Source organism: Triticum aestivum, chromosome 5B (genome assembly GCF_018294505.1).
Source record: "Triticum aestivum cultivar Chinese Spring chromosome 5B, IWGSC CS RefSeq v2.1, whole genome shotgun sequence".
In the NCBI taxonomy this organism is placed as follows: Eukaryota; Viridiplantae; Streptophyta; class Magnoliopsida; order Poales; family Poaceae; genus Triticum; species Triticum aestivum.
The window spans coordinates 627,039,174-627,052,797 of NC_057807.1; the positions used below are offsets into that span (position 1 = coordinate 627,039,174).

A 13,624-nucleotide genomic window follows, 5' to 3' on the forward strand; every position below is an offset into this window, starting at 1 on the left:
CACCGGCACCAGTCAAGCTGTCTTATGCTGTAGGCAGGTCGTCCCTGTCGGCAGGCTCCCGTCTCCTCTCCTGGAGCGACGGCGGCGGCGCCATTCCATCATCCCTTCCCAGCTCCTCTTCTGCTTTGCGGCTGCGCTTAGCGCTCAGGCCATGGAGTACTATCGTGGCTCTTCCCAAGTTCCCATGCTGGCCTCCGACATGGCGACCAGGTCCTTTGCACTAGCGGCGGCTGGAGCCCAAGAGAACAACTGGAGAGACGCAGCTATGGAGCGGAGCAGTGTGTTGCAGGCTCGCCGCGCCTTGGCTCCAGACACGGCCACGATGGCGCGGTGGTACTCGGCGGCGTTGAGGGTGAGGTAAGACGCCCAAACATCGACGTCGTCATTAGCCGTGATCATCATCCCTCCCATGCTCGCTGGGAAGTCATCCTCGCTGACTCCTTAACAACCACGAGGCTTCCCTGCAGCTAGCGTCGGCACCTTGCGCGTCGCCTCTGCGGCACGATGGTCGCCGCCGGAGTGTACCCGTCCGCTGACGTCTTCCCCTTTAGCCCGCCGCTCAGCTTCACGTGTAGCCGCCGTCGCAGCTCCCTGGCCTTCGGGGCGCACTGCAACTTCCCGTGACCACCTCCTCCCCATCGACATGCTTTGCGGCGCCGGCTGTGGGCCTGGTGAGCAGCGGCCGCATCTTCAGCTCCGGCATCGCCCTGAGCCCGTCGAACCGATCAGCCGCGGCTTGCGTATGGACTGCATGGGAACCAGGAGCCCCGAGCGGGATGTAGTAGGACGCCCTGTTTGGCCCAATCGGCGTCGTTCATCTGCCTATGCACATTCTTCAGTCTTCAGTCTTCCTTTGTACGTATGGGTCCATGCTGTTAATATCGGGTTAGTCAGACTGTGCATGTATTGAGTAGTATGATTGCATTAAGCAATATTAGTTGGGCATTTATGCAGTATAACCATTTGTTCAGCGTTTTTTTATGGGTTGCATTGATTGGCTGTGTCGGGATTTGCTTCTGCTGTCCGCATGCAGCGGCATAGTTTGGTCATGTATTACTCCCTCCGTCACGGTTTAGCTTAGCAGGCGCATTTGGAAATTTTCTGGGACCTAGGTGGTTATTTATTGGCTGTGAGATGGACTAAAAGATAGCATTCACACTACGCATGCATATAGGAATAGTATATCGAAGTACTACTTAGCTACTAGAAATAAATGCAATGCGCCCTAAACCTTGTCTATTGTGAAAACCCATGTAAATTTAACTGTGCCTTCTAAACTGTGACGGAGGAAGTACATGGAATTACTTTCGATGTGCATGTCTTTTACATGCGGGATCACAGATTTTTCAGTTTTCTTATTTATTAAGGTAGGTAGTTGGGATGTTTCATCCGGTCGCTTTGCATGGCTGTTTTGCTGTGTTTTAGATCGGCCACTGTTTAGTCCGTAGTTTCTGGAGATCTCTGATATTTTACATGGTTGCAGGCATAAGGATTTGCGGCTATTTAAGGCGCCCATTCGTTCTGGTTTAATTCGTTCTTCTTCTTTTTTACGAAGAGTTTAATTCGTTCTTCGTCTGTACTGGATTCTATCTTTTCATATGGCGAGGTTCTGCTGGACATTGCTGTGGTCCACCGATCCAGCCCATGTTGGTGACGTCATGTCATAGTTGCAAAGTTACTCTTTATTAGCCATTAGGATTTGAGAACACCCCATGGTTCCATCTCTAGGCAAGTAGTAGTTAATTTCTCTCACCTTAAACTGTTTATAAATTAAGTTTATATAATAATCACATTACCTATTGGTGGAGGCAGAACTGCAAGTTCTTCTCGATTTTATTTTCCTCCGAACAAGTAATTGTTTGATAAATAATTGATATATTTGTGCATTAAGATTGTAGTATTTGATGATTGAACAATTAACCACGTAAAAACAAAATTCAATCAAAAGGATGCGAGCATCGCAAAATATTTCAAAAAGAAAGTAGGAATTTAGTTTTTCCATAGAAGGCATTTTTAATGAGTAGCATGGACGGTGGTCATATCAATAACTGATGATCATCTTTGGTTGGTATTCTTTGAGTATTTGGATGCAACTTATAGTGTAACCTTTGGCGGTACCTAAGCTTCCACATGTTTATGTAAAGTTCACATTGAGTGACGTTTAGATCATGCTTATTATACAAAAAAATAGCACATAATTAAAACCTCTACAAGGGTGAATATCGAAAGCAGGTTGGCGTGGATGTCTTTTGTGCTATATCTTATCGGTTTCCTCTGCATATTCATGTGAAATATAACATGCATTTGTTCGATTAACCATCTCTCACCACAACCTATTACTTCAGAATCTAACACAAACACTCTCATGGTACAGACGAAACATTGACTACTATATATCTTTATTCCCCCTAAACAGATATAAGCTATAAATGACTCTAACATGTTTGATCTATAAAGCGTTCAATCTTAGTATGGGAGTAACAATGTATACTTCCTTTTCGTAAAACATATTTGATTACATGAGGAATAAACTTTTGTTTTCCAATTTGATTCTATGCAAGTATGCATTGCTTGCCTTATTGCAACCCCAAAATTGTACACATGCAGTTTTCTTCTTAAACTAAAATTAGTCAAAAAAGGAAAATAGCAACCTAGCAGTACTATCCAACAACAAGAAATCCAAACAGTAAAGGACGCAGACCACTGCATGCAGAGATAAAGCAAAACATAAACTGCCAAGGAGGACGTAGTCAAATTAGAAAGCAGCCATGCAGCCCATGTGAAAGGAGACGGAATGTCCGGTATCTAATCAATAATCGCTGCAGCCACCCGTTATCTGATTAAGGCTGCTCAAGTGGCCCTTGAGTGCATTTGGGGTAACCACAATATCACCATCAACGACCATAACTACCATGCACTTAGTGGTAGAAGAAAAACTCCTTACAACACAAGAGAATGCACGAACAAAACAATGGCAGCTTAGCATGTCCCGCCAGCGGGTAATCACCTAGCATAATGAATTTGCAAGGCAAACAAGAATGCTAGAAAAATATGTGACATCTTCTCTGATGTGATATCGCTCTGCGTGTACCCTTAGCGCCCATATAGTAAAGATCCTAGCATTAGACACCAAGCCACCTGTGGGTCAAAGGAAACAATTCACAAAAGATCTTTATCACTTCATCACAGGCACTAATATTCCTGCAGGAAGCTACACCAGGATGATCTAATCTAGGAATAATTATCTATTTTCCTTTCATTTTACTGCAGTAGAGTCGTGCCATGTTCGGCAAGAATGGATGACCCCTATCAGAGATGTATGAACATGTGTTTCCCTCTTTAGCAACGTCCAACATGCATGATGCCAATAAATTTGCTTCTTTCTTACTTATTTTCCTACATCCACAGTCTTATGTACAATATCTGCTATCTTAAATTGATAACTTTAATTGTAAATAGTAAACACAATTCATATGAACACATCGTATCGATGGGCGCGGCGTGCCGCTGCGCGGGCTATGCTAGTACCATACTACTTATGGCCATCAGGCGACTTCCAAGACATGAAAACAGAAAATCAGGCCACGGCCGGGACATGAAAGCTAAGCCGCCATCCCACGATCCTATGATCGTTTAGTATATATCGTGCCATCCCACGATCCGATTAAAGAGACGGGCTACACTAACAAACTAAGACCAAGTCACAGCTTGCTAGCTTGGCTTATTTCACTATAACTGAAGAAAATCCTAACTTTTAACAGTACAGCTACACCTGACGAAACTGAATGTTTCTGAAACATTGGCAACAATTTTTAACTGACACCGTTGTTGTCGCAGGGACGACATTGTATTAAATTAAATGCTTCAGTTAAAGAATATATTCCTATAACACAGCGACACTATGATGCAAAATAGCAAAATAGAAATCTTGAGACAGGAACTCCGCCTATGTTGTCTCAACATAGCCGGTCCCAAGCCCGGGTAAAGGAGGAGGGTTGTGATAGGCTTGGCGAGCCAACGTAAAAACTCAGCCACTCTTATGGAGATGAAACCCAAAAGATTTTCGTTGGGGCGTAACCCTCTCAGCGACGCGCCACATCGGAACCCGGGTGTGGTGGAAAATGGACAAGGGCCGGGCCGTCACCCCCCAAGTGGCGCGCCGTATCTTGATCCGGATACGGTGGCAAGTGAGCGAGGATCGGGTCGTCGCATCCTTAGTGGCGCGCTACATCGGCGCCCGGATGTAGTGGAAAATGAGCAAGGGTCTTCGCATTTGACTCGACGAGTGCGAAGGGTAAGGAAGCTAGCCGAGCCTAGGAGGATTCGCTTAGGTAGCTGGAACGTAGGGTCTCTGACAGGGAAGCTTCGGGAGCTAGTTGATGCAGCAGTGAGGAGAGGTGTTGATATCCTTTGCGTCCAAGAAACCAAATGGAGAGGACAGAAGGCGAAGGAGGTGGAGGATACCGGCTTCAAGCTGTGGTACACGGGGACGGCTGCAAACAGAAATGGCGTAGGCATCTTGATCAACAAGAGCCTCAAGTATGGAGTGGTAGACGTCCGGAGACGTGGGGACCGGATTATCCTGGTCAAGCTGGTAGCTGAGGACTTGGTTCTCAATGTTATCAGCGCATATGCCCCGCAAGTAGGCCACAATGAGAACACCAAGAGGGAGTTCTGGGAAGGCTTGGAAGACATGGTTAAGCTGGTAGACGTCAGGAGACGTGGGGACCGGATTATCCTGGTCAAGCTGGTAGCTGAGGACTTGGTTCTCAATGTTATCAGCGCATATGCCCCGCAAGTAGGCCACAATGAGAACACCAAGAGGGAGTTCTGGGAAGGCTTGGAAGACATGGTTAGGAGTGTACCGATTGGTGAGAAGCTCTTCATAGGAGGAGACCTCAATGGCTACGTGGGTACATCTAACACAGGTTGTGAAGGGGCGCATGGGGGCTTTGGCTATGGCATCAGGAATCAAGAAGGAGAAGATGTCTTAAGCTTTGCTCTAGCCTACAACATGATTGTAGCTAACACCCTCTTTAGAAAGAGAGAATCACATCTGGTGACTTTTAGTAGTGGCCAACACTCTAGCCAGATTGATTTCATCCTCTCGAGAAGAGAAGATAGGCGTGCGTGCCTAGACTGTAAGGTGATACCTGGGGAGAGTGTTGTACCCCAGCATAAGCTGGTGGTTGCTGACTTCCGCTTTCGGATTCATGTCCAGCGGGATAAGCGTGCCAAGGTCGCTAGAACGAAGTGGTGGAAGCTCAAGGGGGAGGTAGCTCAGGTGTTCAAGGAGAGGGTATTTAAGGAGGGCCCTTGGGAGGAAGGAGGGGATGCGGACAATGTGTGGATGAAGATGGCGACTTGCATTCGTAAGGTGGCCTCGGAGGAGTTTGGAGTGTCCAGGGGAAGGAGAAGCGAAGATAAGGATACCTGGTGGTGGAATGATGATGTCCAGAAGGCGCTTAAAGAGAAGAAAGATTGCTTCAGACGCCTATACCTGGATAGGAGTGCAGACAACATAGAGAAGTACAAGATGGCGAAGAAGGCCGCAAAGCGAGCTGTTGGTGAAGCAAGGGGTCGGGCATATGAGGACCTCTACCAACGGTTAGGCACGAAGGAAGGTGAAAGGGACATCTATAAGATGGCTAAGATCCGGGAGAGGAAGACGAGGGATATTGGCCAAGTCAAATGCATCAAGGACGGAGCAGGCCAACTCTTGGTGAAGGACGAGGAGATTAAGCATAGATGGCGGGAGTACTTCGACAAGCTGTTCAATGGGGAGAATGAGAGTTCTACCATTGAACTGAATGACTCCTTTGATGAGACCAGCATGCGTTTTGTGCGGCGCATCCAGGAGTCTGAGGTGAAGGAGGCTTTAAAAAGGATGAAAGGAGGCAAGGCGATGGGCCCTGATTGTATCCCCATTGAGGTGTGGAAAGGTCTCGGGGACATAGCAATAGTATGGCTAACCAAGCTTTTCAACCTCATTTTTCGGGCAAACAAGATGCCAGAAGAATGGAGACGGAGTATATTAGTACCAATCTTCAAGAACAAGGGGGATGTTCAGAGTTGTACTAATTACCGTGGAATTAAGCTGATGAGCCATACAATGAAGCTATGGGAGAGAGTCATTGAGCACCGCTTAAGAAGAATGACAAGCGTGACCAAAAATCAGTTTGGTTTCATGCCTGGGAGGTCGACCATAGAAGCCATTTTCTTGGTACGACAACTTATGGAGAGATATAGGGAGCATAAGAAGGACTTGCATATGGTGTTCATTGACTTGGAGAAGGCCTATGATAAGATACCGCGGAATGTCATGTGGTGGGCCTTGGAGAAACACAAAGTCCCAGCAAAGTACATTACCCTCATCAAGGACATGTACAATAATGTTGTGACAAGTGTTCGAACAAGTGATGTCGACACCGATGACTTCCCGATTAAGATAGGACTGCATCAGGGGTCAGCTTTGAGCCCTTATCTTTTTGCATTGGTGATGGATGAGGTCACAAGGGGTATACAAGGAGATATCCCATGGTGTATGCTCTTTGCGGATGATGTGGTGCTAGTTGACGATAGTCGGACGGGGGTAAATAGGAAGTTAGAGTTATGGAGACAAACCTTGGAATCGAAAGGGTTTAGGCTTAGTAGAACTAAAACCGAGTACATGATGTGCGGTTTCAGTACTACTAGCTGTGAGGAGGAGGTTAGCCTTGATGGCCAGGTGGTACCTCGGAAGGACACCTTTCGGTATTTGGGGTCAATGTTGCAGGAGGATGGGGGTATTGATGAAGATGTGAACCATCGAATCAAAGCCGGATGGATGAAGTGGCGCCAAGCTTCTGGCATTCTCTGTGACAAGAGAGTGCCACAAAAGCTAAAAGGCAAGTTCTACAGGACGGCGGTTCGACCCGCAATGTTGTATGGCGCGGAGTGTTGGCCGACTAAAAGGCGACATGTTCAACAGTTAGGTGTGGCGGAGATGCGTATGTTGAGATGGATGTGTGGCCACACGAGGAAGGATCGAGTCCGGAATGATGATATACGAGATAGAGTTGGGGTAGCACCAATTGAGGAGAAACTTGTCCAACATCGTTTGAGATGGTTTGGGCATATTCAGCGCAGGCCTCCAGAAGCTCCAGTGCATAGCGGACGGCTAAAGCGTGCGGAGAATGTCAAGAGAGGGCGGGGTCGACCGATTTTGACATGGGAGGAGTCCGTTAAGAGAGACCTGAAGGATTGGAGTATCGACAAAGAGCTAGCTATGGACAGGGGTGCGTGGAAGCTTGCTATCCATGTGCCAGAGCCATGAGTTGGTTGCGAGATCTTATGGGTTTCACCTCTAGCCTACCCCAACTTGTTTGGGACTAAAGGCTTTGTTGTTGTTGTTGTTGTAGAAATCTTGAGACAGGACTAATGCAACAGACAATAACATAGGGCAAATAACAACCCAGATTAGTAGAGCGATATGGGTCTAGAATTCGTCGTTGCGCAGAGATACGCTAATGGTACAGTAGTTATTACATGTATTGTATCATAAGGTCAGATACACGAGCAAACTCAAGTGTTACGGTACCATATATATCCAACAAAAAGCTAAGCAAAGGCAACCAAGTTAATTAGGTGGGAATCATATATAGCATTTTAATATTGAGAGCTTCTTCTAGCTAGTTACCCTGTTGGACTTTCAAGGTATTTGCAGAAGACAGTTGGAAGTAGGGGGGTATCAGGAATGTGGTTATGATGATGTTCCGCACGCACAGACTCACATGAGAGCAGATGTGCATTGTTGCCAACCATGATAATCCACCCATCATCATCAAACTCCTCCTCCGTTAACAGGCAGCATAGAACGTTCGGGTCATCCAAGCTGATGGTCGGGAACTCAAGAAGACGCTGATCTATGTGCAGATTTAGGTAGCCAGGTTGCGCCCAGAAAGAATCCAGGTTGATCACATGATGTAGCTTCCACTCGAACTTGTTGGAGTCCAACGTCCAAACGGTGATTTCCTGGGTAGGCCGCTTCTGCTGGCCTCGGCTTTTTCTCACAGGAGGCGGCCCATGGAAGTCACTGTCAACGTGCACAAAGCACAGCATGCCTTGGCTGATGGACACACTTCGGAATCTGTCAGGGAAGCACCTTTCAACCGGTTCCTCATTACAGTACTCATTTTTCCCAGGGAAGGGCACAAAGCGGAGCACCGGGGATAAGTCTTGTATCACGAAGTCACATAGCAGAACACCACTCATGTAGTCAATACAGCACAGGAAACGGCCGGCAAAAGCAAGCAGATTGTCGGTTGACCAGAGGTTGGGGAACCGGCCGCCATTGCTCTGGCCCTGCGGCTGAGGGGCAGGCATCTCGGGGCTGAGTGTCCACTGTTTAACCCCAGCAGAGTTGAAGACGCACAGTTGGGCACACATGCCATTTTTTCCACAGAAGACGTTGATGTCGGCAACGATGTAGCGATCCTCACCTTTGAGCCGCAGGATGCCTGTGGTGACGATATGCCTCAGGAACGGCGTATTGCTCTCGATGGTGTACGGAGGGAGCCGCTGCACCGAGGGGGAAGGCCGGGTGGTGGCCGTGTAGACGAACATATCTGGCGGGGCGTCCCAGTAGCGACCCGTGGTCCGGGTGCTGATGTCAAAGAGGACGAGGTCCTCGTCGGCTGCCCGGACGCATGGAAAGGCGGGCGGGCCGTATGAATCATATGATCCGTGTCCCTCCGGCCAGTGGAGGTTGAGGTAGGACGTCCTTCTTGGAGGAGAGGCGAGGGTGAAGGACACGTAGCAGAAGGGGCCGCCGTCCATGTCGACTAGAGCAGCGGTCTTGTTCTTGTTGACACCCACACGAAACAGCGCCTAGGTCCTTGTGGTAGAGGGTGCGGCCAATGTGACCCAGCACCACCGAATCGGGGAGAACGTCGGTCTCCTCCTAAGGCTCCCGCTCCCGCGCGCCTCCGATGTCCATGGCGATCGGCATCGGGAATAAAGCAGCCGCCGCCTCCCTAACCCTAACCGTAGATTTTGGTGGGGGGACGATGCGGAACTGATGGACGGGAAGGATGCAGATTTATGTTTTTTTTAAAGGAGTCCTTATTTATTTTTGATTTTGACGCAAATGCGAGAGCAACTAGTTAGGGAGCCACACAATCTCTCAGCCACCCGCCTCTTGGAAACGAAAAAAAAAATGTTTTTTGTTGTTTTTCCTTTTGAGAGAGGCACGGTTTTGCTTCCGCGAGAGCACAGTTGTGCTTCCACCGTGCCTCTCGGAATCTAAAAAGGAAAAATGTGTTTTCTGTTTTTTTTCTTCCGCCAGAGGCACGGTTTTGCTTCCGCGAGAGGCATGGTTGTGCTTTCACGAGAGGCACGGCCGTGCCTCCTCGGAAACGGAAAAAACACATTTTCTCTTCTTCTATTTTTTCCTTGCGCGAGAGGCATGGTTTTGCTTTCGCGATGTACAGATAAGATGAATTGCCACTTAAAAATAACAGAGTACACAATAATAGTCCAAAAAAAGAAAGACATACAAGGAGAAATGACAATGCATTGGAATATATTGATGAAGCAAACTGTTGCACCTTCAATATTAATGTAAACGTAATTGCATCATATACTTGATCTGGCTTAAGATGGTAACCGGACATCACGCTCTTCAGCTAACTTGTCATCGAAGTGTTGTCTTTTTGTTTTTGTGACAATAAAAAAGAAGGCTCATCCCTAGAATCAGGAGGAAGATTCACATGATAAGACCAGCAAGGCTAATACTACAGGAGTTTTACCTAATGGCATTCTCATGGAGGGAGAATGGCTTTTCACTGGCCCAGTATCCAGTTACACGATATACTAAGTACACGCTATCTGAAACAAAAGGATTCTAGATAACAGAAACAGCCAAAAATGTGTGCCCTGATTGACCCACAAGTAACCCAAGTACCCAACGGAACACATTCGAAAACTTTTTGCCAACAGAAAAAATTATGTATAAAGGGCTTCGTATATATCATCTAAATGCATGAGACATTTGCTCCGGTACAGAAAACAGAGGACAACATAATTTTTATACTGTAAAAGAGCAATCAAAATAGTGTGGTTCCTAGAATTCTCTTCAAAATAGCCTACATTTGAACTCCCAAGGGCAACTAGATGGCGGAAGTACCAAAGCTATTATTGATGTACTCCCTCCGTTTCCAAACATAAAACGTCTTATGTTTAGAAACTGAGTACAGTGAAGTGCACCTACACAATAGGAGCGGCTCTTGAACAGCCTAACAGAAGATTCATGGCAACAATGTATTAAATGATTCAGTTAGTTAATACTCCCTCCGTCCGAAAAAACTTGTCCCTCAAATGGATGTATCTAGCATCAAGTTAGTGCTAGATACACCCATTTGAGGGACAAATTTTTTCGGACAGAGGGAGTATTACCTCCATCCCAAATTAGTTGTCCTAGATGTGTCTAGATACGAAATGTACTCCCTCCGTAAATTAATATAAGAGCGTTTAGATACTAAAATACGGAGGGAGAGTATCTAACGCTAGAACGTGTCTAGATATATATCTAGAGAAACAAATCTAAGACAACTAATTCAGGACGGAGGGTGTATATATTATTATTATAACACAGCGAGACTAGAGATTCATGATGCAAAATAGCAAAATTGGAATCTTGAGGCTGGAGCAAAGCAGCAGAGCATAACATAGGGCAAACAACCCTGATTAGTAGAGCAGTATGGGTCTAGAAGTCGTTGGGCAGAGATATGCTAATGATACAGTAATTATTATATGTATTCCATCATACAGTCAGATAAACGAGCAAAATTAAGTGCTACGGTACCATATGCAACAGAAAGCTAAGCAAAGGCAACCCAGCTAGGTGGGAATCATAGCGTTTGAATATTAAGAGAGCTTCTTCTAGTTACCTGTTGGCCTTTCAAGGTATTTGCAGAAGACAGTTGGAAGTGGGGAGGTATCAGGAAGGTGGTTATGGCGATGTTCCGCACCCAGAGAGACACATGACAGCAGATGTGCATTGTTGCCAACCATGATATTCCACCCATCACCATCAAACTCCTCCTCTGTTAACAGGCAGCAAAGAACATTCGGGTCATCCAAGCTGATGGTTGGGAACTCAGGAAGACGCTGATCTATGTGCAGATCTAGGTAGCCAGGTTGCGCCCAGAGAGAATCCAGGTTGATCACATGATGTAGCTTCCACTCGAACTTGTTGGAGTCCAACGTCCAAACGGTGATTTCCTGGGTAGGCCGCTTCTGCTGGCCTCGGCTTTTTCTCGCAGGAGGCGGCCCATGGAAGTCATTGTCAATGTGCACAAAGCACAGCATGCCTTGGCTGATGGACACACTTCGGAATCTGTCAGGGAAGCGCCTTTCAACCCGTTCCTCATCAGAGAAATCATTTTTCCCAGGGAAAGGCACAAAGCGGAGCACTGGGGACAAGTCTTGTATCACGAAGTCACATAGCAGAACACCACTCATGTAGTCAATACAGCACAGGAAACGGCCGGCAAAAGCAAGCAGATTGTCGGTTGACCAGAGGTTGGGGAACTGGCCGCCATTGCTCTGGTCCTGCGGCTGAGGGGCAGGCATCTCGGGGCTGAGTTCCCACTGTTTAGCCCCAGAGCGGAAGACGCAGAGTTGGGCACACATACCATTTTTTCCGCGGTAGACATTGATATCGGCAACGATGTAGCGATCCTCATCTTTGAGCCGCAGGATGCCTGTGGTGACGAAACCCATCAGGAACGGCATGTTGCTCTCGATTGTGTAGGGTGGGAGCCGCTGCACCGAGGGGCGAGGACCGCCGGCCTTGTAGACGAACAGATCTGCCGGGGGCTCCCAGTAGCAACTCTGGCTCGGGTTGGAGATGTCGAAGAGGACTTTTTTCTGCGGGTTGGAGATGTCAAAGAGGACGAGGTTGTTGTCGGTTGCCCGGAGGAAGGCATAGGCGGGCGGGGTGTCTAAGGCAATTGGAGGTCCCTCCGGCAAGTGGAGGTTGAGGCAGGAGATCCCTTTTTGAGGAGCCGCGAGGGTGAAGGCCACGTAGCAGGAGGGGCCGCCGTCCATGTCGACCGGAGCGGCGGTCTTGTCCTTGTCGACAGCCACACGAGCAGCTTCTAGACTGTTGTGGCAGAGGGTGTTGCCCTTGCGGTCCAGCATCACCCAATGAGGGAGGACGACGGTCTCCTCCTCCGGCTCCGGCTCCGGCGCGCCTCCAGTGTCCATGGCGATCGGCATCGGGAATAAAGCAGCCGCCGCCTCCCTAACCCTAACCCTAGTTTTTGGTGGGGGAACTGATGGACGGGAAGGAAGGAAGGGAGACAGTGGGTCTCCTATTGGGCGGCTTAAGCGCCAGCGAGCGGAACCGGCCCTCACGCGCACACCTTCGTGGGCTGGCCCAGCCAGCGAGCGGACGGTCGCGGTGGAATTCCCCTGGTCGCGGTTGCCAGGCCGCGGTTGACCGGTCTGACTATTTCACCGTTGACTATTCAAAAAAGTGTTTTTTAATCAGGAATTAAAAAACTCGTTCACAGAAAAAAAGATCACAGGTTAAAAAAAGTTGACGAATTTAGAAGGAAAAATTCAAAAACATGGAAAAGGTTCATCGATCTTTTAAAAAATTCACTCAATTTGAAAAAAGTTCATCGATTTTACAAATGAATTTGATTGATTTTGAAAAAAAAATCACTGATTTTGAAAAAAAAAGTTCATCAATTTTGGAAAAAATTTCATAGATTTTGAAAACAAATCATTGATTTTGAAAAAAAGTTCATAAGTTTGGAAAAAATTCCATTCAATGTTGGAAAAAAGTTCATCGGATAAGAAGAAAGAAATGCGTTCCAAAGAAAAAAAGAAATAGAAAACAGAAAAGGATGTAAGAAGAAAAGAAGGAAGAAAATGTGAACGAGCACATCATGTAAAGGGAGGTGGATGCGGTGGTTAGTGCAGCGTACGAATACCATGAGGTCGCAGGTTCGAATTACACCTGGCACACGCGTGAGCAGTTTTAGCCCGCGCACACCTGAAGCGCCAAATAGGTATCCGACGCTCCTAGCCCAGTGCCAGTTCCTGTTTTTGAGTTTCGCAGAAAAGGAATACCAAACGGAATAAAACCTCCGCGATGATTTTTCTTGGACAAGAAGACAACCAGGAGACTTGGAGATTAAGTCGGAGGAGCCACGAGGCGGCCACAAGGACGGAGGACGACGGTCTCCTCCTCCGGCTCCGGCTCCCGCGCGCCTCCGGTGTCCATGGCGATCGGCATCGGGAATAAAGCAGCCGCCGCCTCCCTAACCCTAACCATAGATTTTGGTGGGGGAACGATGCGGAACTGATGGACGGGAAGGATAATGGAACGTGGAAGGATGCAGATTTAAGTTTTTTTTATTTGAAAGGGGTTTTATTTATTTTTTATTTTGAGGCAAATGCGAGAGCAACTAGTTAACGAGCGCTCCTTCGAAAGCCACACAACGATCTCTCAACCGCCCGCCTCTTGGAAACGAAAAAAATACGTTTTCTGTTTTTCCCCTTTCGAGAGAGGCACGGTTTTATTTCCGCGGAGAGGCACGGTTGTGCTTTCACCGTGCCTCTCGAAATCTAA

The 13,624-nt window shown here is 47.4% G+C and overlaps 1 protein-coding gene across 1 annotated transcript; it reads right to left on the bottom strand.

Moving 5' to 3' along the window:
- Positions 1-2,727: 2,727 nt before the first annotated feature.
- LOC123113749 (uncharacterized) lies at positions 2,728-12,351 on the bottom strand. Its single transcript, XM_044535060.1, has 2 exons — positions 10,929-12,351; positions 2,728-3,138 (listed from the first exon to the last, which is right to left on the bottom strand). Exons 1-2 carry the CDS (start codon positions 12,259-12,261, stop codon positions 3,008-3,010), a joined length of 1,464 nt encoding a protein of 487 aa, XP_044390995.1. The 5' UTR covers positions 12,262-12,351; the 3' UTR covers positions 2,728-3,007.
- Positions 12,352-13,624: the final 1,273 nt, after the last annotated feature.

Bases quoted from the DNA above. Each gene is read 5' to 3' on its own strand.
- LOC123113749 (XM_044535060.1), bottom strand. From the start codon at position 12,261: ATGCCGATCGCCATGGACACTGGAGGCGCGCCGGAGCCGGAGCCGGAG. The intron at 3,139-10,928 runs GTAACTAGAAGA...TTTGACCCACAG, and splicing joins ATACCTTGAAAGGCCAACAG to GTGGCTTGGTGTCTAATGCT.